Here is a 21,847-nt window from a genome sequence, read left to right on the forward strand (position 1 = left end):
ACAGTTTCTTCTTGTTCTTTTCTAAATTTAAGGAACGCTGTCTGGGCTGCTGGGTGTAATTGTTTTTTTTATCTCAACTTAGTTTTGTTTTGCTCGAGGTACCGTATATAAAACATGCATGTATTTTATTTTTATTTTCTTCAGCTCGTCGTTCTATTTGAGGTCCTGAAGGAGATGCCTGTCGGAGCTGTTATGCTTTTCGGTTGTTTACACGTGAAGGATAGTGCCAGGTGCATGGATGGCTCACAGGCAATATAGAGAATCCATTCAAACCAGATTTATTTAAAATAAAGGAAACCCTTATGAAGCAATAAAAAAAGGTTTACAATACCATATTTTCTTATTTCTTTTCAATTCTTATTCAAAATTTTAAACTATCTTAGATTTTCATTTGTTTGGTGATGTTGATCAGACCTTTACGGGGAAAAAATAGCTGGCATTAACAGTAATTATGTCAATCTGTGTGGAGGGTTTTCTTTCCAGATGAATGTGCTGTACTTCTGGGCCTCACCTTGTGAGAGCTTATTTAAACTTTTTGGAACAGGTGACTCGGTTTAGGCCCCACCCAATTCCCACTTTAGCTGCTTTAAATGTTAATTTGATACTTGTTTTCCAGTCTTATTTTCTTGAAATCCTTACATTGAGGATGTCATTTATTTACATTTTGTTTTACTGTCTAGTTATGTATTCATATTATCATTTTGAGATATCCTTCTGCTTTCACAGAATGTGTGAGCTGTGACAGCCTGTGTTTGCCCTGTGGATGGGGTTGTGGTTTGATCTATTTTTTTTTTTTTTTGTTCTCATATTCGAGACATTTCGGATGCAAGTTCTGGTTTTCCTTGACATTTTGATGACTGTTATATGAACATTCCCACCCCTGACCTATTCGGGCTACTGAAAATTGCCACAGGTGCCACATAATGTGAAACCTATGGGAAAATGAATACACAATAACTCTCTGTGCATCATGTATCATATTTATAGTTAAGCCACAAATTGCTGTATCATGTCCCTTATGACGCATTTTTCAGTCTCTTGGCGGTTGACGAGCGACAAGAAGAATCTTAATTTGGTGCCCCTTTGGTAGCAATAATGGTAAGGTAGCAGAAAACCTAAATGATTGAACTTTAATTTCCACTTTGACCAGAAATACAAATTCTATAGATATAGCTGAACAAGTATGGGAATAAGTAGCTGAGGAGGATGATCAAACATGTCTTTTTTTAACTCCTTAGGCAACACTCTCATTTTCAGGGCCTGCTACCTTGGGTTTTCAGGGAAATGCCACTGGGAGAAATGTGTAGGGTGGCCACTGGAGACGCAGAGGGCAGGAACACTGACCACAGACACCCACCCTGCCTGCCAAGCTCCGCCGAGACAGCTTCCATCTCCATCCCACCGTGTAAGAGAATTAAGAAGGTTAATAGTGTTCAGGTCAGTGTTCAAATCACACAACAAAAAACACATTCAAATCACCTTCTACTTGTACACACACACACACACACACACGCAACGCAAGTACACAAACGCGTCTGCGAGTGGGTCCGTGGATCAATGAGAAGTGCCTTTCATGTCTATTTCAGCCAGCATTTTTGTCAATGAAACGTTTCATTTAATAACAGATTTGGGTAAATGATGTGTTCCAAACTGTCTCATTGTCTTTGTTCATTTTACACTAATTCCATCCTTTTTTTTATTACTTTAGTTATTCTCTGGTTATGCTCAGATAATTACTTGCCACTGTTGCATACCACATTCTGGCTAGGTTTTTCTTTTTTTTCTATCTGCATAGTTAAATGCTCATCCTCAGTTAATTGATTGTGGATGCTTCGAAAAAAATTCCCCAATAATCCTTGATGTTGGCACATTTGGTTTGATTTGCTAAGAAGGATAAGTAAGCCAATAATTTTCAAAAACAAAAAGTGTCTCATTCAAATTAGGCCATTATCTGGTTCAGATGATATCTGACTGTAGGTAGGAAAATTTTATCACTCAATATTGCATTATTGCATTTAAAGTATATCGACGGACAGCTGAGGCCCCGCTGAAAAAATAATAACATGGTAAATGAAAATAGATTTGCTTCAAGCAAATAAAGTATAGTTTTTGTTCAGAAAATAAAAGTGTTTAAGTGGCTAAATTGACCTGCTAAAAATCAAAAGCAGCTTCAAATGTATGCATTAATTTCCCCTTTTTCTCCATAAAAAAATTCCTAAACAAATTAAGTGGCATTAGGTTAATGACCTGTGCCGGGCACAAGTAATAACTAAATTTCTCCTGCAGGCAAGGCTTTTTTGGCGGCCGTACGTGTTTACACAGCTCCTTTCTAATCAGTGAATTTGAGTTTGAGAGTTAAGCACTTTGCCTTTGCGGTCTGCTTGTGGTCATCTACCTGCTCACGTTCTTCGGTCTCATTTCTCAGTCTAGCATTTCTCATCTCTGGACCATTTAGGTCTCTGGGAACAGGACCAAACAAGCCTGCCAAGCTTAAGGGAGAAACTCATATCTGCCCTATGGATTTTTGAATCATTATAAAGAATTAATAAAAACCCTTATCACTGACTCAGGCATGTACATTCTCTACAACTTATGCTAAACCTCCTCATTCCCGGTAGAATTGCAATAACAGTCGTTCTCGATTGTCTCAGATCTAAAAATTATTCTTAACGATGGAGTCTGCTTCAAAATATGGCCCCAGATCCAAACAGAGAGATTTTACCAGGCAGACACATTGCAAGGCCCATTTTGAGGCCACTTTATTTGATAAGTATCAGGAGACAGAACTGCAATGCGTGCACGCATCATATGCAAATATCAGCAGGAAATTACTTAAATGTGTAAACACAAGAAAATTGTAAAATAAATAGAAAATAACAATTTGCATTAATGGTAAAAGTTTGTTGCCATGAAACATATACATAGCTCATCTATTCGCAGTGATGACATTGCTGCAGTCACATCATCAGTTATGAAAAATGATCTCTTCAAAAATATTCATCAATGCGAGTCGAGCCTACTTTTGCTTTCGGGTACTTCTAAATTCTCATTTCCTTATGCTATTTAGCGTATCAGAGTGGTAGGGCTACCTCAAAAATGGCTTTGTGGCCCGTCCCATGTGAAAGTAACATAATTAAAGCTCTGACAACACAAGGACATACATTTTGCACCACAGGGTCCCCGATACTTTCCTAGCCTCATGTGTGAGAACCTGTCTCATGTGGGGTTTAACATCACTGATTATAGAGGTTGTGCCACATTAAGTTACTTTTACTGTACCCTGGGAAAGTTGAGCACATAGAATCCGACATAATTAGACATTTAACGCCAATCCTCCCCGGGGATGAACACACCCTTCACTCCACAACAGATAGGCCAAGGAGTTAAAAATGTCACGGCGCCCACTGATATCAACCGCCGAGGTTAAAAAACGCCCTCTCACCGTTATCTGGGACTGAACTTACTGTAACCCATATAGTAGAGGCTTGAAATCCAATGCTAACCCTCAAACACTGCATTTGTCCTTAAAGCTGGCACCGGCAAGAATCTTAAGTAATCTGTATTTTAGTGCAGAAAAAGTCCCATGATCTATCATAAAGTTATATATAGCAATCAGAGCGCCAGTCAGAGTTAGGAGAAGTAGAGGTATATCATTTGTTAGCATAGAATTACAATTCTATTTCTACAGATCGAACATCTCTGGATGCATTATACCAAGGTTATTTCAAGGCTTTCATTAAATCTTTCATGAACCCGAACAACGCACAAAAGAATGGAATGATTCTCAGCTGACGCGAAGCTGCACGACAACGCTACACTTTGTGGTTTCATGCACCGACACATACCCATACTTGAGGGTATTTCAGGAGTGCCCCGGCATCACTTCGCCTCTAAAAAAAAAAAAAAAATGCAAATAACAAGTCTGCAGCAATACGAGCTCTTTCCGAGCCAAAAATAGACATTAAAAGGTAATATTTGTCTCCCTCGCTCATTTGATTTGTGCTGTCTTTCCATGACACATGCTCCATAAGGATTAATGTGCAGGAAACCCTGTCCTGAGGCTTGAAGTGCTGTGTTCAACAAGCTATATATTCAAACTTTGTGGGACCAGATACAGCAGCGAATCAAAGAGCAGTCGCTACTCTGTTGACAGCGCAGTGAATCACAGTGTCCTAAATAAAGCTCTCTGGCTTTCCATTGTCTAAACCCCAAAACCAACTCCGAGCTCTGTAACATAACATACTGTATGCTTAACATGTTGCTTAATGAAGCAACCAAACCACCATGGAAACAGCCACAAGCAAACTAGAGTCAGCCTGTTCTCAAAGCGGTGGTGATGGTGGTGGTGAGATGGCGGTGTTGGCAGGGGTCATTTGCATGAAGTGTTCCACTAACGTGTGCTTTAAATTTCAAAATCATTTTTGTATGTTGAGTTGTTAAGTTGCACAGCAACAAGTTTGGCATATTGTTTCATCTGAAGTTTATGGCAAACATCATGTCCTGATGTCACCTGAACCCGATCACCAGCCTCAGAATCCCCTGGTTGCCAGATCGTCATCCCCGTCAATGCCAGCCTAGTTCCTCGTTCCCTGTGATCCGTTACTTCTCTTGCCCAATCTCCTGGTTCTGACCCATCCTCCGCTCACCTGCTTCACCAGCTGCTCTCATCAGTTTTATGACTCGGACTGCCGGCCCACATGGTAACTGACTCCACTTGCTAGGACCGACAATCATTAAGACCTTGTTGAAAAGATCCTGTGCATTTGGGTCCCACAAAACTCCTACCCCTATCTGTACAATTCAAAGACCAGATATCATTATTTCAATGTAATTGCACAGTATCAGTATCAGTATCACTATGAAGAAGTTTCCCCATTATCTCTGTTACGTGGTAACCATTCATTAACCATGAACAAAAGATTGGGGAATTATACCGCGCAGATACTCACCCAGGCTCTTGTCATCTCTCGTCTGAATCACTGCAACTCCCTCCTTGTCGGTGCCCCAGCGGTGACCGTCAGGCCTCTGGAGCTTATTCAGAAATCGGCAGCCCGCCTGGTGTTCAACCGTCCCGAATTCTCCCACGCAATTCCCTTCCTTATGTCCCTTCACTGGCTCCCGGTAGCCGCCCGCATCAAGTTCGAGACCCTGGTGCTCGCCTACCGGGCTGTGAATGGAACAATGGGATATGGTCAAGCCACATGTCCCAACCCGTCTCCTCCGATCTGCCACCTCTCGGCGACCGTCCACCCCATCACTCAGAGCCGCCGGCCGCCGATCGAACCGGTCTCGGCTCTTCTCGGTCTTGGCTCCTCGGTGGTGGAACGAACTCCCGGAAAAGGTCAGAACAGCAGGGTTGCTGCCCATCTTTCACCGTGAGCTGAAAACATCCCTCTTCCCCAAGCACTATCCTACTAATCACATTTAGCCCCCAACTCCCCCGAAAAAAAAAAAAAAAAAACATAAAATGAATGTATGTATGTTTATTGTTCTGAGATGGCTATTTGGATGAATGGTCACTTCTAACTTCCCACTACTGGTGCTTTGGATCTTCGGTGACTGAATTGCACTTTTTGAGAGTCGCTTTGGATAAAAGCGTCTGCCAAATGTTTGACTCGCTTATACGACTTATGCACTTGTATGTAACACAGTATGTCGTGGGCAACCGATAAAATTAAACCGAAGTCACTCATGACGCATTCAATTCATAATCCCTCTTCATGCTCTGCTGTGTTTAAACTATGGGAAGCAGTCACAGTATTGGCTTCATTGATCTGTGAGGAAAAACAAAGGCTGTGTTACTGAATATGTTTGTTAATTGTATTATATAGATAGATAACAGATGATTGACATTGAACTTGCTACTTTTAGTGGACCAACTGTTCTGAACTGGAGGTGTACCACGTTAGTTGCGAGCACTGTGACAGCACCTGCTCAGAGGCAGACCCTGCTTCCACCGTCTGTCTCCACACATACCTGTCTTTTATTATCAGCTGGTGATTACCGACAGACGCTTTATTGCTGTAATTCATCACAGAGTAGAAAGCTGCAACTGTCTGGAGTACCTCATCTCACCTCTGCATGAGCTGAAAAAGAGGACTGACTCTTACTCTAAGCCCTCTGTTGTCAAACTGACACAGACTGACAGACTGGAGAAACTGGGATTTTTTTTTTTAATTTTTTTCACAGCCAAAAGGCTCCCCAGCTCATAATGTTAGGTTCCGACCTTTAATTAAAAGGGTGTTTTGCAGTCGTGAAATTTCGGGAAGATAATAGCGGGTGAAAGTATACCTTATAGTGGCTGCACGTGTACAGGCACGGGATATAATTAGCTAAGTTTTCAATGAAGCAAGCCTGTGAAGTACAGAGGGGAACACGCACTCCAAATAGCAGAGGGGCTTCACACTGTATGAAGTGAAAGTGGATGAGAACTTTGATTTGAGAGTCCAGAGCATAACACTGATCTCAGTTTGGTCTGAGCTCTTTCTATTTAGGTCTGTCAGGAGAACGAGTGTATGCATTTTCCGCAATAAAGGGTGACGCTTCTCTGTCATTTGAAATGCAGTGTTAAGAGTGATTACAAACATTTAGCATCCAGATAAACGGTAACTTTGTGGGCTTTATTCAGCGCTCTTGCACAGTATTATAATGCATTATATGTATTCCATCCATTCATCGTCCGCCGCTTATCTTGCACTCAGGGCCATGGGGGATGCTGGGGCCGGTCCCAGCTGTCATCGGGTGAGAGTTGGGGTACACTCTGGTATGGACCCCAGTCAATTGCAGGGCCACATATACAGACAAACAACCATTCACTCATTCATTCAGGGCAACTTTTCCCAATTTTTTCCAATTAACCTGGTGCATGGTTTTAGACTCTGGGAGGAAACCCAGTAACACAGTCTGCCGGAGGCCGAAGCGCTAACCATAGCACCACCGTGCCGCCCTTTATATGTATTCATTCACACCTTATCTATACTGGAGCCTGTCCTGGCTGTCAATGGACAAGAGGCGGGGCTCCCCCTGGACCGTACCGGTCGCCTGTCGATCGCAGGGCCAAGTATAGAAACATAAAACCATTCACTCTCTTATTCACACATCATACAGAGACATACGACCATTCATTGTCGCGTTCACACATCATATAGACATATAACAACTGACTCTCTTATTCACATGTAGGGGTCATTTAGGGTCCCCAAAGAACCTACTGCGTGTTTTTGGATCTGGAGAGGAAACTGAAGAACTTGAAGGAAATCTGTGCAGACAAGGAGAACATGTAGACTCCACGAGCGAGTCCCCCCCACCCCCCGTCAGAATCCAACTAGGAACCCGCCAACCACCGTTCATCTTATGTTTAACATTGGTAAAATTACAGATTTGCAGGGAAAACTCTTCGTTTTCTTGAGCTTTTATGAATGAAATTCGTGGAAGTCACTTGCTGTCTGAGTGGTGGTTATTCCACGATGACGTTTAAGTACACACGACCCAAGTTACATAAAGTATGCCGATTTCACTTGCCAATACTGTCCTCTCCCAAGTGTAGTGGTGTTGGAATGATATATGTTCAGCACTGTATCCCAAGACGCAGTATCATCTGAACTCTAAAAGTAACTATCAAAAAAAGGTCTCTTCTGTAATTACATACTTTTTGGTGATTTAACCAACAAGATGCGTGTGTACAAAGGCGCATGCACATGTATGACATAATTGTGATTAAAAGATATACAAAGCAATGCAGTACAACATATATCAAATGTAATTTTCCACAGTGATCGTCTATCTAGTGAGATTCTAAGCAATGCATAATTTAAATGCATACTTTGCACATGGTTAGTGTTTTTCCTCACAATCTGTCAGCCTCGGCTTTAAATTGCATGCCATCTTCTCTCTTCAGCACATCATTCCCTGTCCTCTCCTCATTCGGGATAGAATTTTTTCAAGAGAGGCCCCTTTTGCCAGCTTTGTTACCAATTTCCTGAAAGACCTCCTCAACTTGGTTTCTCCAGTTCCTCGGAATGATTAGTTTTGCGACCCTTGTGCTGGTCAGAGGAAAATATTGTCCTTGTTTTTGACAGGGCCTTTAGATGACAAGCTCGTCTTTTTTTGCTTTCCACATTGTTACTCGTCCTTCTAAACAGTAGATTTGTTTGATGGTGCAGGCATGCTATGGTTAAACTGTGGTTAGTTTAAACCCCAAAACAACTTGGTTAGATTGAAGGAAAGATCATGTGGTGGGTCAAAGAACCTGGTTCATTTCCCAGAAGTTGATGATGTTTTCTGTCATGTATGACACAGCGCTTCCCTGCATATGACATTTCCCAGAAATCCTCACTCCATATTCTCCAAGTTTATTGTAATTTATGGTGGTTGAGATATATTTATGAAAAAAAAACAAAACTGAAATAACTGAAATTAAATCGACAAATAGAATGAAGTTACAGGGAACACTCTTCAAAACTGTAAACTAAAGCAAAATGCAACTGCAAAGAAAATCTGAACAGATGAAATGGGCCAGATTGCACAATCTAAACAGGTCTTAAAAGGACAGACTTGAATTTTTTGACATTTGTTTTAGAAATATCTTTTGACGTTAAACGTTAAAAAGTGTATACTTCCATATCATAAAAATGCACTTGCAATGCTGTGTGTTTACTACGACTGACAGCAGATGTAGACGTGGTCGTGAAATACATTATTTATCACCCAAAGCCCAAAGAAAGGTGGTGACAGCATCTGTCAGCTCAGTGAATGGGGATGCAGGGGGCATCAAACCTCGTCCTTTTCTTAGATATCCAAAATGTGTCTTTTGTTTCATTGCAGACGTTTCCAGACACCGTCTAAGTCCACCTGTCTGTCTCGCATAAGATGGGATCTATGCAGCGGCCGCAGCTACGGTTTTAATTCAACCGCACGCTGTTGCAATCTGACCAAACTGTGACTAGACCAATGTAAACACAGCGGTAGAAAAAGCGTACCAGTATTAGCCCTGCGACTCTCTCTTCCTCCCGCCACACAACCTCAAACTTCCACATTTGGATATTTTGTTTGAAATACGGAACCATAAATAGGTTCAAAAAAGGAAAGCAATTTGGAAACACTTCTAAGTCTCATAAGCAAAGTTAGCTGCACCGTTTTGACTTTTCCGTCCAGCTCGAACTCCAGGGTGAAAGACGTCCAACTTGGAGGTTTCAGATGAGCTTTAAAAGCAAAGGCCGTAACCTGGGGGGAAATTATATTCAGAGATCTGCATTGTGTAGTAAAAAGGACATTTGGTGCAGGAATTATAGAGGAGATTAACAGAGGCTCTTTGTCAGGAAAGAAGGTCAGAGACCCAAAATAGTCATCGTGCCCGTCCTAGAAAGCTCCTCGGCCAAGCTGTCATTTCAGTTAAACCTGTACATGCTGCAATGGAGGGAAGTGACATTACAATTATTATGTTAAGAGGAAAGGAAAGTTTTACATGTGGATCAGCCTGGTTAACAGGTCTGCAGCCGTGGTCACTTAAGGCAGCTGCAGTGCGCAGAAATTACAGAGTGCAGTGACTCACATGCGTTCTGTTTTTAAGACGGCTCGGCTCCGCTCAGGACGGGACTGCATAACGGGCTCTCCACACAAAAATTGGTGGCTCATCAAAATAACAAACTCTTTGTTCTGCTTTGCAACATTGGCCCTGCAGACCACCGGGGAGCATTTATTGTTTCAGCCATTACAGGCTGATCAACGAATAGAAATGCGACGAAAAAAGGAATAGGCTATGCCGATGTATTTATGACGTTAAAATAAATAATATGGACCTCCCCTGTAGCGGTTTAGATTTTCATTTATAAAGTTGCATTTCCAAAAGCTTTAATCTATATAATGCATCTGACAGGCATACACCATTTAACAAAAACCAGACAGGATCCAGGCCATTAGGTGACTGAGCTTTAAACGTCCCCTCCAGTAAAAAGTGCATGTTAATGTTAAAATCTAAACGTTAAAATGTTGTTTTTTTCTTTACGTGCTGAACAAAAGAGCGACCATCTAGAGCGGGGCTCTCACAGCTCATTTCACATAAATGCTCAGCTCTTTCGAACACTTGTTCAACCATTACTTACTTCATGTGAAAAAAGGGGATCGCAATCATACGCAAGTCTGCAGGAACCTGCAAAACTTAGTTACATTTTTGAGGAAATGCCCAGCAAATACGGCACAGCTGAATTTATTTAGCCTGCCAGATTTTTTTTTTTTTCGCTGTTCAACCTCAGAGTTGTTTGGTCTGGACTAACAGTCTGAGATGTACCTGTGGTCAGACAAGGCGTAATGGTTGCCTCCTTGCGGAGGTCAAACAGAGAGAAATATCCCAGACCCGTGCTGTTTCAGACAGCTTTCCATTGATGAGGTCCGAGCAAAACTCGCAACACTTCCAAGCTGCCAAACAGTACCTTGAACGCAGCTGGCAAATATGAAGTTTATTTCTCTGAACCCCCCCCTTGTGGAAACAGAAGTCAGCATGCAAACCATAGTGAATGGACCTTTACTTTGTGTTCCCATCCTGACTTATTCTGGGATGTTTTGTGTCCACAAACACCAAAACACGGGCAGTGAGCCTTACATCGAAACGACTGAATGCTTTGTTTCAGGGGCTCTGGGAAAAACACACGAGGCGTTCGAGAGATTAATACACGTGTGACTGTTTATTTTTTTTTAGAATAATTTAAAAAGATTTCACAAGGAAAAGCGCTGAACTGCTGGCCCCATGACTGCGGACCAATGTTTTCATCCACAGGTTGCAGTTCTCTTTGTATTCATGCAAATCAGTTTCGCGACAGTGCCACCAATGTTTTTTTAATTATCCATTCATCCATTATCTATACCACTTATCCTGCAATGCGTTGTGTTGCCAGTCGATCACAGGGCCACATGTAGAAGCAATCATTCACTCTCTCATTCAGATGTCATATAGAGACATCCTGGTATTCACACGTCTGGGCAATTTAGGGCCTGCAATGAAACACCTGCATGTTTTAGGATTAGACCAGGGTAGCCGGGGGAAACTTATAAAGACACGTGGAGAACACGGAGAAGCCCTGACCGGTGTATTGCTGTGCCGCCTGTTGTTTTTAAATTGGTATCTTTATCCTTTTAAAATCTGGCAAAGTCACCACAGACCGTGGCTAATAGCTTGCAAAACAAAATCCTTCGAAGCCTCACGGGCAAAAAGAACCGAATCTAACCATAAAATTGTATTATTGCCACAAAATGACTTTGCCTAGTTTAAAAGTAGCCAAAATAAAGCTTTTGGACAAAACAAGAGCCTGTGAAAACCAAAAAAAGGAAAGGAAAAAGAAGGAAACCAAAATATAAAATTGCCTCTTCTGCAGCACTGGGAAGTCTTGATTGACTCAGCTGAAACCAAGAGTCCTGGACCAAAACTCAGAATATTTGGCTAAACTGCAGGCAGTGGAATTCGTTGTGGAAAAAAAAAAACAACAAACAAACCAAAACAAAATTGTAAACACCTTATTATAGCAGCAGAAAAACTCAAATACTTTGCATATCATTGTGTCAGGAAAGGTCCAATTTTGTTCAAAATGTCTTTTTTTTTTTTCTTTTCATTTTATGAATTACAGTGTTGTAACTGTCCGGCGCTTCTGGTTCGAGAGACGACTGCTTTTTTCCCACGGAGGTGGTGGACTCCAGAAAGCGGTAAATATGAACCCATAATAATAACAATAATGGTAGATATTTGCTCAGCAAAGATATCACTCAGAATCAATGTTGAAATCACTGTATTTTTTTTTTTTAAATAATGATTACAACAATATTACTTAAACAAAATGTATTTTTTTAGGCTATATAATGTGGACTCCTTTTGACATAGCTAATCTTTCTGGCTCTGACCAGACCATCTCCCCACATGGCCTCCGAGCAAACCTCAAAAGCCAAAATGGATGGAGCTCGACCCCACCATTGTGATGAGGCTGTACACGTTGAACTCCATGTGACTCCCTGCGGCCAAGTCTCACTACACGGCAAACAATCTGCGCACATACATGTGAATCGTGTGGTGCGAACACACAGTCACGAACGGAGGCAAGTCAATATAGTGTGCGGAGACAAGTCATTATGGCGCAGCCCAAACTGTCTGCTCCTGCAAGAGAGGTGACATTGTCTTCTGTAAACATTGTCTCTTGCTTGTCACTTCGCATCAACTTTGCCACTTCCCCCAAAACACACACACACACACACACACACACACACACACACACACACACACACACACACACACACACACACACACAGAGTATGTGCTGAAATCAAATGTAATTATGAAATGACATGTCAAATATAAATCCACCCCTGCTTGGATGCAATTTACTCCACATTAAGACAGTTGGGTGTATTTACCTTCCTGTCTCTAACAAAGACGTCTCCTCACAGGGTTCTTTTTGAGCACCGGTTGAGAAATCACTGACGCAGCCCAATACAGATGGTGAACCCTGACATTCTCGCAAGCCTGATAAAGTAGATTAGTCTTTATTCTTAAATACAGGATAACTCCAGCACCGAGACCCGTCCACTGAAAATCCCGTAAAGGTGGTTTTATTTGAGTTTGATACCTTTAAAACCGTCGACACTAATTCAAGAAGTCTGTCTTTTGTTTGATGGGAGGGTTTCTAACCTTGTAAAGATTCCGTCAAGTAGTGGCAAACTTTGTGTAAAGCGAGAAAATGAAGATTGCAGCTGTACTAACCAGGAGGAAAAGTAGCCTACAGTCAGTATGAATATACATTTTTCTGACCTTTTTACCTCTCTACCCACTGTGTGCACCACCGCTGCTTTTCAGCACCTCGTAAACCGTCTGGCTTAATATTTCCAGTTCTGTAATTGGTTTTTGGCTGCTGCGACTCCGATTTTCTTGGCTGAATATAGGCTAACAGCAGCTGAGTCAGTGCTTTCCTGAAATAAACCTATGGAAACAGATTTTGCGGCACAGATAAGCTCACACTTGACTTGGATGACTGACAATAGGCAAGTTCCTGCTTCTAGAAATGAGTCGTATGGCGGTTTCATCAGATAACATCGCGTGAGTGTTCGGCTAAGATGAACAACCCAACTTAGTTGCTCTGTTTTTGTTATAGTCCCTCCTCGATTCCTCCAAAAGAACCGTCGCAATCTCAGCAGATTCGTTCACACCTGAGAGTTGCCGCTGCCCACGTCAAATCGGCCGCTGCCGGCCACCCTCGCTTTTTTGCCGTTCTGGGATTTTGACCTCCCAAACATCACCACCTAAGCTGCCACCACTACTTTTCAGTTACTTTTACACTTCCGGCTCCATTTGGGTCGTCCATGTTTGTTTTCAGGACCCTGTAATTTCCCCACCAATCATTCACAAGGGCCCTCGTCAAGCCTGCCATTCATAAAGTTTAAGGTAGCTCTTAGTGGTCCACGGACTTTATTGAAACATCAAATTTGTATCCCAGCCATGATGGTGTATCTTTAGCCGTTGCCTAACTCACGTGCTCGGTTTGGTCCCCCTTACATCAACCGCCAATTATGTTCTCCTCCTGGGTGTGGGTTGGGCCTCGGTCAGCACGGCGAGGAAACCAGAAACATCAATTCCTGCGCGCCGGAGTCGAGCAGGAAAAAAAAGGGCGAAAAGCATAAACCGTTTTTTCGAATGCTGTTTTCATTGTAGGGTACAAGCACAAATATCACAGTCACAGGGTTCGACTGCTCTCGGGAGATTTAAGGGCTGTTTAAACGGATTGAGGTCCGAACAAGTAGGACCCCAGGATGTAAGCTCACTGTATATTGTCTGCATGCGGTTCAGGCAACGAAGGATTGCCCAGTCACAACTTCCCATGCTTCGTTTGGATCCGTAGGAGAAAGTTTTCATTTTGCCTTAGGTGAACATCTGTGCAGGATCCGTTGGTATGCTCTGTATAGTATAGTAGTATACTCTGTAGTATAGTATAGTAGCATACTCTGGTTCCAGGACGTACATGAACGTCCCTGCCTCCTCGCCCACTCACATGTAGATACACATTGTTGATATTTTCGTGCATGAAAAGATGAATCATTGTTCTGCAGCTAAAAAAGGGAGAACCTCCTTCCCAGCGGTTTAGCCATGTTTGAAAACACAAATAAACTGAAGTGATTTGAACTTTAAATATATAAATTTGTAACTCCACCCTCTCTCGCTCTGTCATTTTATCTAAATCTGACTTAAAATGGTCTCTTGTTGGGTCTGAAACATAGGGAGGCTTTAAAATAATACAGTGCTACTGAGAAATACAAAAATGGTGGTGCGGGAAAAACACGGTGTTGCACTCACTCGCGTTAATCCGCCTCCGACGCGTTTCATTTTACTCATCTGAAAAGCAAAGATCCAAACACACGGAATCGAAATGAGAAAACACTGCTTTCCATTTATATTACAGACTGAAATCGGAGGAAGCCCTCTCTCCAGCTTTGCATGCACATGCAATAAAATATTTTGAGCAATTCTGTTATCAAGCGGCATCTTTGATACCGTCTGAGTTATGGATAGAATCTCACACGTCGGGAGGAGAGGATCCCAGTGTATACCCCATGTTATTAAAAGAATGTATGGGAAAACAAGTTCGGGAAGGTAAGGCTGTGGGAAATTGTAGATGCGGTGGTCTATTTCGGAGAGTTTGAGAATCTTCGATGGGCCACAGTGGGAGAAACTGTCGTCACATGTTCTTTAATTTGAGTGCATAACTTCAACGCATGTATGTGTCTTTTCTTGCCATCATGACAACATGACACAGAGAGCATCTACCGCAAACGGCTCCGTGTTCAGCAAGGTTCGGGATGGGATCTCGAGGCCCCTACACATCACTTATGGCCACTTGTGTGTTTAAGAACATGTGATTATTTGGGTGTATGCATTTCCTATGCGGCCGGGGGTTGAGATTGAGAAATTACAGTTGGGGGAACCGAAAAGTAAGCAAGACAAGGTGGAGGATGGGGGAGGATAATACCGGGGGACAAAGCTGATGGAGGAAATACAACATCATGACAGAAACCAGCTGTAACTGTAGAAATAGGCTCTAACCCTCTGATGATGTATGCACCGTCAGGACCAAAAATATCAAATGACCACAGAGGCATGGCCCCCTCTGCAGCCAGAGGCGCCGTGAAACAGTAAAACCTGCCACCTGGTGTCTGAACACTCTTACTGCATGATTAAAAGACGCTCACACTGGCAGGCATTCACAAGACTTGAAAGAAAGAAACCCAAATCTATTTTCCAGTGACTCCTTTTATAGCTTTATTAGTGCTTTTGAGGGAGAGACACTGTTCATCCAGAAATAGAGACTGAAATCTAGGACACTCTGTCTTCTTTTCGCCACCGAGGGGGGGCAAATAAAGTCGGGGACTTTAACTCAAAAAAGAATATAGAAAAAGTGAATGCATGAAATATAGATCGGTGCGGTTACCTAAGCAACAAAAATAAGAAATATATTATTTACTTTGAACTTGTATGTGGGGCACCTCCATGGATCCTTTGTTCAGCACGCACCGGGCCGCATTTTACCACCGTTCCTGTTGTTTACCTTGACCTGGGGAGCCCAGGGGGGGTCAGACAGTCAGAATAGGTGAGGGGGCCAAATTTCCCCCCTCAACTCGGACAGGCAAGGTGTAAATTTGAAGATGTTGATTTGAAGAGTCTGGTTCTGAGCATCAATGCAGGCTTTGTAGGGAAATACAGGTGCAACTACCACAAAGCAACCCGGTGCTTATATTTATTTATCTATTTATTGTAAATAGATCTGTAGGGACTATTTTCAGAAGACGTCATATTTGTTCAGGTGGTCTGAAAAACTTGTACTGATGAACATGTGTTCTGAGCTGAAAAAAAAAAGAAAAAGTCACTGATGAAGGAGTTTACCACTATATATATGAAAAAGTGGAACTGGAAAGAACTTTTTAAAAAGAGTTTCATTTTTTCTTTTTCTGCGTGAAGATTATTATTTTCTAGTTCAGGAAAAATGATTTTTAAAAAACGTGATAATCATGTGTCTGGATGTTTCAAGACATGGAGGCACCCTGATGCGACATGCCCGCTTTGGGCAGATCTGTCTGCAAATTACAGCCTAGCTTTGGGGAGGGAGGTACTTGTGTGGTGGGGGCTTTTCTTTTTTTTTAATGATGTGAGGGGTAGATATGGTATAAATACTCACAACCTTGTACTAGAAAGCAGCATATCCTCAGTTGTGCTCCTACCCCAAGGATATACAGCAGCACCAGGGGCGCACTGGTGCTGAAGAGATTTTTTTCCCCCCATTGGATGCTGGTATGTGTGTTTTCTTCTCTTCCTCTCTAGACAGCTTCCTCTCTGGAGGAATCAACATCTAGGCTTCACCTAGGCCTTTGGAGAGGAGAATAGATTTTGGGTGCTTTGGAGCTTCATGATACTTGGGAACCCCGCAGAAAGCCAGAAATCTACATTACAGGGGATCTGATTGCATTTGCTACTTCTGCTGTAATTTAATAAATAATAAAAGCTTTGGCAAAACAGCTTTATCACCTTGAATTGACTAGAAACATGAGAAGTTTAAGCAGTTTCACACCCTGTGCCTCCAGACTGATCTTGCTGACTTTCCCTCTTGCAGGTTTGACCTTGGAAGATGGACATTCGAGTAGCAAGCATCCTCCTCCTCATGGTGGCGTTGACAGCAGCCCATGGGGAGCGATATGTGATGAAGAAGATGGTGAAGGCTGCCCCGCAGTACCACACCGTGAAGAGCCATGGTAGGAAAGCACCAAGTACTCATTCAGTTTCTTGTGACAGCCCGGGCAGGCAGCAGTTTAGTTTCTGCTTATTCTGAGTGAAAGTTTCCTCTCAGTTTCCATGGTTACCTTCTTACCGATGAATCCTCAGCGAGGGGAGATGTGTCTTTTTGTGACCGTATGAAACAGCATCAGTTGTCAGAGAGATGCAGCAGTAGTTTACTTGGTAAAATAATCTCGGACTTACTCTGGTACCGTCTCGCGCTGTGATTGGCTGCATCGCTGCGCACTCTTCTCCAATCACTGAGCTGTTTGAATCTCAGTTTTACACATCGCATTCATGCAACTCAGTTACTTGTATTTTTGACACATCGGTTTTTCCATCTTACCTCAGTGCTGTATGACATTTTAGTGATATTTTACTCAGAAAATAAATTTGCAATTTCAGTCTCTCCATTAATTTTTTTCCTTTTTTTATTTGCTCATGACAGTCAAAATGACAGTTGTTAGGTAAACAGATTCATGTTCATGTTCTTTGCTATAATAGGTATACAAACCAAATGTTTGCCTTAATCACATGCACGGTATTATCGTTGCACTTGATGCCGTCATTTGTGGAACTGATCTTATTTTGACTTATGTTGAGGTTTCACGTCTAAAAAAATACAAAACGGGCAATTCTGGTGTGTATTTCGAGAGGCTTGCGAAATACAACGGAAAAAAACATTTATTGCCATTTTCTTTGAACATAACTGGTATTATTTTTAGTTGGAACCTGACAATTACAGTCCAGTCACCCAGCGGTGCGGTTTTCTTGGGTGTGCCTGCTTCACACAGAAGTAGAAACATCTGTTCAGTGCCATCCACTCAAAGCTACAGGAACAAGATCTTTAAAACAAAATATGGGACCACATTAAACCAGAAGTAATGGCCTACTGTTTTCAAACAATTCTGTTGTGTTTTACCGGGGGGAGGTTATTTATTGAGTAGCATTGATTAATATTATTCAAATATGAGGGAATTTATAGAATACTTATTATTCTACCTTATTGCCTGACTATGTGACGATGTTTGTACATACAAATCAAATTGGACTTTTAATCCAAGCAAATGATCTGTAGGTTAAAGTTACATCCATGCCACATCCCTGTTAATTCACATTTGACAAAACAATGATTGTTTTGTTTTTTTTTACATCTGACCTGTTTTTTTTATAAAACGTGCACCCTCTCCAAAATATAGCACTTGAAACATCATGCTAAGTCAGAGTGACTGTCTGGTCAGTGCAGCCATGATATTGAGGAGCTGGAGATCACAGAGTTTATTGTTTAAGAAAAATGGTCATGAAAATGTCTCACAAATGACAGCATCTGGCTACAATATGACCAACACCATTTGGTAATTGTTTACTTTTTTTTTTTATTTCAGCGCAAACCATTACAGTAAACATTTGAAAGTTAAAGCAAAATGCATCAGCAAATCCATCAGGTGTGCTTCTACTTGATTCACTAACCATGATCACTCTTTGAATATTCACAGTGGTGTCAGTGGCAGGTGAGCCTGGTGCCCCAGGTGAGCCCGGCCCTGAGGGCCCCGCTGGCCCTCCTGGCCCCCCAGGTGAGAGTGCTGAAGGTGAACCCGGACCCCAAGGACCCCCCGGAGCCCAAGGACCCCCCGGACGTTCCGTCACTGGCAAACCTGGATCTCCAGGTGGACCTGGCAAACCTGGCTCTGACGGAGCTCCTGGTGAGAAAGGAGACACTGGTGCTACCGGCTCTCAGGGACCTCGCGGGGCTCCTGGAGCTCCTGGCAGCCCTGGACCCGCTGGCCTCTCCGCCACTGGCAAGCCCGGAGCTACAGGTCTCCCGGGCGCAATGGGGCCCAGAGGCGAGCCCGGTCTGAAAGGACATCCAGGTGTGCCTGGCCTGCCGGGTGCCAAGGGAGATAGAGGGGTAGGTGTTGCTGGTCCTCAAGGTGCCACAGGACCCGTTGGGCCTATGGGCCCTGCTGGAGCCCCAGGTCAGGCTGGAGTTGGCAAGCCAGGGAAAGCGGGTATGCCCGGTGAACCAGGAAAGTCAGGTAGCCCAGGTAGAGATGGTGCACCCGGTCCCATGGGACCACAGGGACCCAAGGGACACACTGGTGCCCCTGGTGTAGGTGTTTCAGGCAAACCAGGTGAGAATGGTGCCCCAGGTCTGCCCGGTCCAGCTGGACCCAAAGGTAGCCAGGGAGCTGCAGGTGCTCCGGGTGCCCCTGGAGTCCCTGGATATGGAAAGCCAGGTGCAAATGGAGAGAAGGGAGAGAGGGGAGCTACAGGTAGCACAGGTGCCACTGGTGCAAAGGGTGAGCAAGGCCCAACAGGATACACTGGTGCTACTGGTGCTACTGGAGCTACTGGTCCTGCTGGACCTCAGGGTCCAAGAGGTTTCCCAGGTGAGACTGGTGCTGCTGGCGCTAAGGGTGACACAGGTGCAACAGGAGCTCAGGGACCTAAGGGAAACAAGGGAGATCAGGGAGCACAAGGTTTCCAGGGCAAGCAGGGTTATCCAGGTGCCGCTGGTCCTGCTGGACCCAGAGGGGCCACTGGTGCTACAGGCGAAAAAGGAAACGTAGGTGCCCCAGGTACCCCAGGTGCCCCAGGCATTCCAGGCCCCGCCGGACCCAAGGGTCTTCCCGGCCGTGCTGGTGAGTCAGGCGCCGCTGGTTCTGATGGCGCCCCAGGTGCCAGAGGCCCTACTGGACCTCAAGGTCCCGCTGGTGCTCCTGGCCTCAAGGGACACCCAGGTCTTCCTGGAGCTCCCGGCCCCGCTGGCTTGGCCGCTAAGGGTGTCCCTGGACCTCAGGGCCCCCCTGGTCTGCCCGGTGAGCCTGGTGCTGATGGAGAGGCCGGTCCATCTGGCCCTCCCGGTCCCCCCGGTCCCCCTGGTGAGGTTGTCTTTGAGAAAGGTATGGGCATTGGCATGAGCGAGGTTATGGTCAAGTCCCCCATGTCTGCCTTCACTGCATCTCTGGCCACACCCTACCCCGAGGCCGGCTCTCCCATCAAGTTTGACAAGATAGTGTACAACGCTGAGAATCACTATGATCCCGAAACAGGCATCTTCACCTGCCAGGTTCCCGGAGTTTACTACTTCTCATACAGCATCCATGTGAATGGTGCTCATGCCCTGGTGGCTCTGTACAAGAACGACCAGCCCGTTATGTTCACTTATGACGAGTACAACAAAGGCTTCCTGGACCAGATGTCCGGCAGCGCTGTGCTGTTGCTCGATGAGCAGGACACAGTCTACGTCCAAATTCCCGACGAGGAGGCCAATGCCGTCTTCGCCGCCGAGAATGTCCACTGCTCTTTCTCCGGGTTCCTCATTGCCTCAACGTGATACGTTAATGCGGTAGTGTCCCGAAGCCAACCAACTAAATTAGCAAACTATTTCTCGAACTGAAGTAAACTCCCTGTTCATTTGCCTCAAAATAAATTGACAGGCAGTTCACTCTCAACTTCGGTAATAGTGGCATCTCGACTTGAAATCGACAAGAAATAGGTGTTTAGAAGAAGGAAAACTAATTTATGAAAACAGGTGATCAGGGATGGGGAAAGCAATTCGCAAAATCACCAGTAGGTTTGGACAGCATGTGAAATTGAGGTTTAATATCTATGTCATGTCCTCACTTGTTCTTTTCAAATCTCCTTTTACAATGACTTCATCTGGTGGTTCTTAATTACGTGTTTGTCTGTTTTTGTTTGTTTTTGTACAACCTTGTTTTGTTTTTGTTTGGGTGACCAATAATCTTATTAAAAGGATACAAATACTGTCTGTGCAACATGTTGTAACTGTCGTCCTCATATGTGACTTGAATATTGTGAATGGTAATGGTCAAATTGACCATTATAATGCAATAACTTACCAGATCATTGTCAAGGAAACACAAACTGTTTACCAGCAACATCATAATCCCTGAACATTTATTATGTCATGGAAAACAAAATGACTAAAATAAAAGATGTCTAAACAAATGTTTTGTGCCAGGCGCCATTTTTAACAACGTACTCGAGAGTACTCCAAAACATGTGTAGAGATGTATCACGTGATCGTAGATGAAGTCTTCATAAGATCATACGGTCAAATTCCAGATCAGCTCTCACTGCAGCAATAAAGATAAATACATTAATCCTGATAAATCATCAGACTAACACCACAACGCTTTGGAAACGGCGCCTGCGCGGCTTAAAGTGCAGGGAACGCCAGCATTTACAATTCTGTATATGTTAAAATGGAGAGAAAATCACAAAATTTCAAAGATTCAAATCATGGTACGATTCAAATAAGTACTCTTTAAAAATACATATTGATAATAATTTACCTTCTTATTTTGTGTTGCCTTGACGACGATGGCTGAAGCTGTTGGAAATTTTGTGAATTTTCGAGGCGACCCCCCTTTTCGGAGGGTTTGTCGTGTTCTGTCGGGTTGCAGCTGTAGAATTCTTTGACTGCTGCAACCTGATGCCGAGAGGTCAGAGGTCACGGGTCGGAGTAGCAGAGTAATGGCCACTTTATAGCTGCTAGGAGTTTCGTGTCCCATCACTAAGAGGGGGGCATCCAGACACGCAACAGAAAATCAGAGAAGGGATGTAGTTTGTGGCTTCCCAATTGTACCTGTCTATTTACAGAAAAGGGGACGAAGCAACACAGCATTTCGCCAACATCCTCACTAATACTTCTAAATACAAATATAATTTTGAGAGAGCTATACCACCTTCTGTGTCAAGAACATTACTTTTCACGTGCTCAAACACAGAATATCGACATCCTGTTCACTGAGCTTCTTCGTCGATGGTGTGTTTCTTGGGAAACCATGACAATACCACAAAACTTGCAACCCAGATCTGGGAACATAGAGAAATAATTAAGACTTTGAATTTATATTCATAACGTATTGAAGTAGCTGGGATACAATGAAAAGAGTATCAGATCAGTTTCTGAGCCCGATTTTTTTTTCCCAATCATCAATCATCACTTATGTCAGTATTAGAATAACTACACAATACGGACAGAAGTCAAATGAATTATTGACATACTGTATTATTACATTAGTCTCC

General features: G+C 43.3%; 1 protein-coding gene across 1 annotated transcript; it reads left to right on the forward strand.

Moving 5' to 3' along the window:
- The first annotated feature begins 16,191 nt into the window (after positions 1 to 16,191).
- col10a1a (collagen, type X, alpha 1a) lies at positions 16,192 to 20,315 on the forward strand. The gene is made up of 3 exons (XM_086155338.1): positions 16,192 to 16,312; positions 16,632 to 16,770; positions 18,289 to 20,315. The coding sequence occupies exons 2-3, from the start codon at positions 16,647 to 16,649 to the stop codon at positions 20,127 to 20,129; spliced, it is 1,965 nt and encodes a 654-aa protein (XP_086011464.1). The 5' UTR covers positions 16,192 to 16,312; positions 16,632 to 16,646; the 3' UTR covers positions 20,130 to 20,315.
- Positions 20,316 to 21,847: the final 1,532 nt, after the last annotated feature.

Source organism: Fistularia commersonii, chromosome 1 (genome assembly GCF_037954325.1).
Source record: "Fistularia commersonii isolate RoL2024-O1a breed Wild chromosome 1, RoL_Fcom_v1.0, whole genome shotgun sequence".
Taxonomy (NCBI): domain Eukaryota; kingdom Metazoa; phylum Chordata; class Actinopteri; order Syngnathiformes; family Fistulariidae; genus Fistularia; species Fistularia commersonii.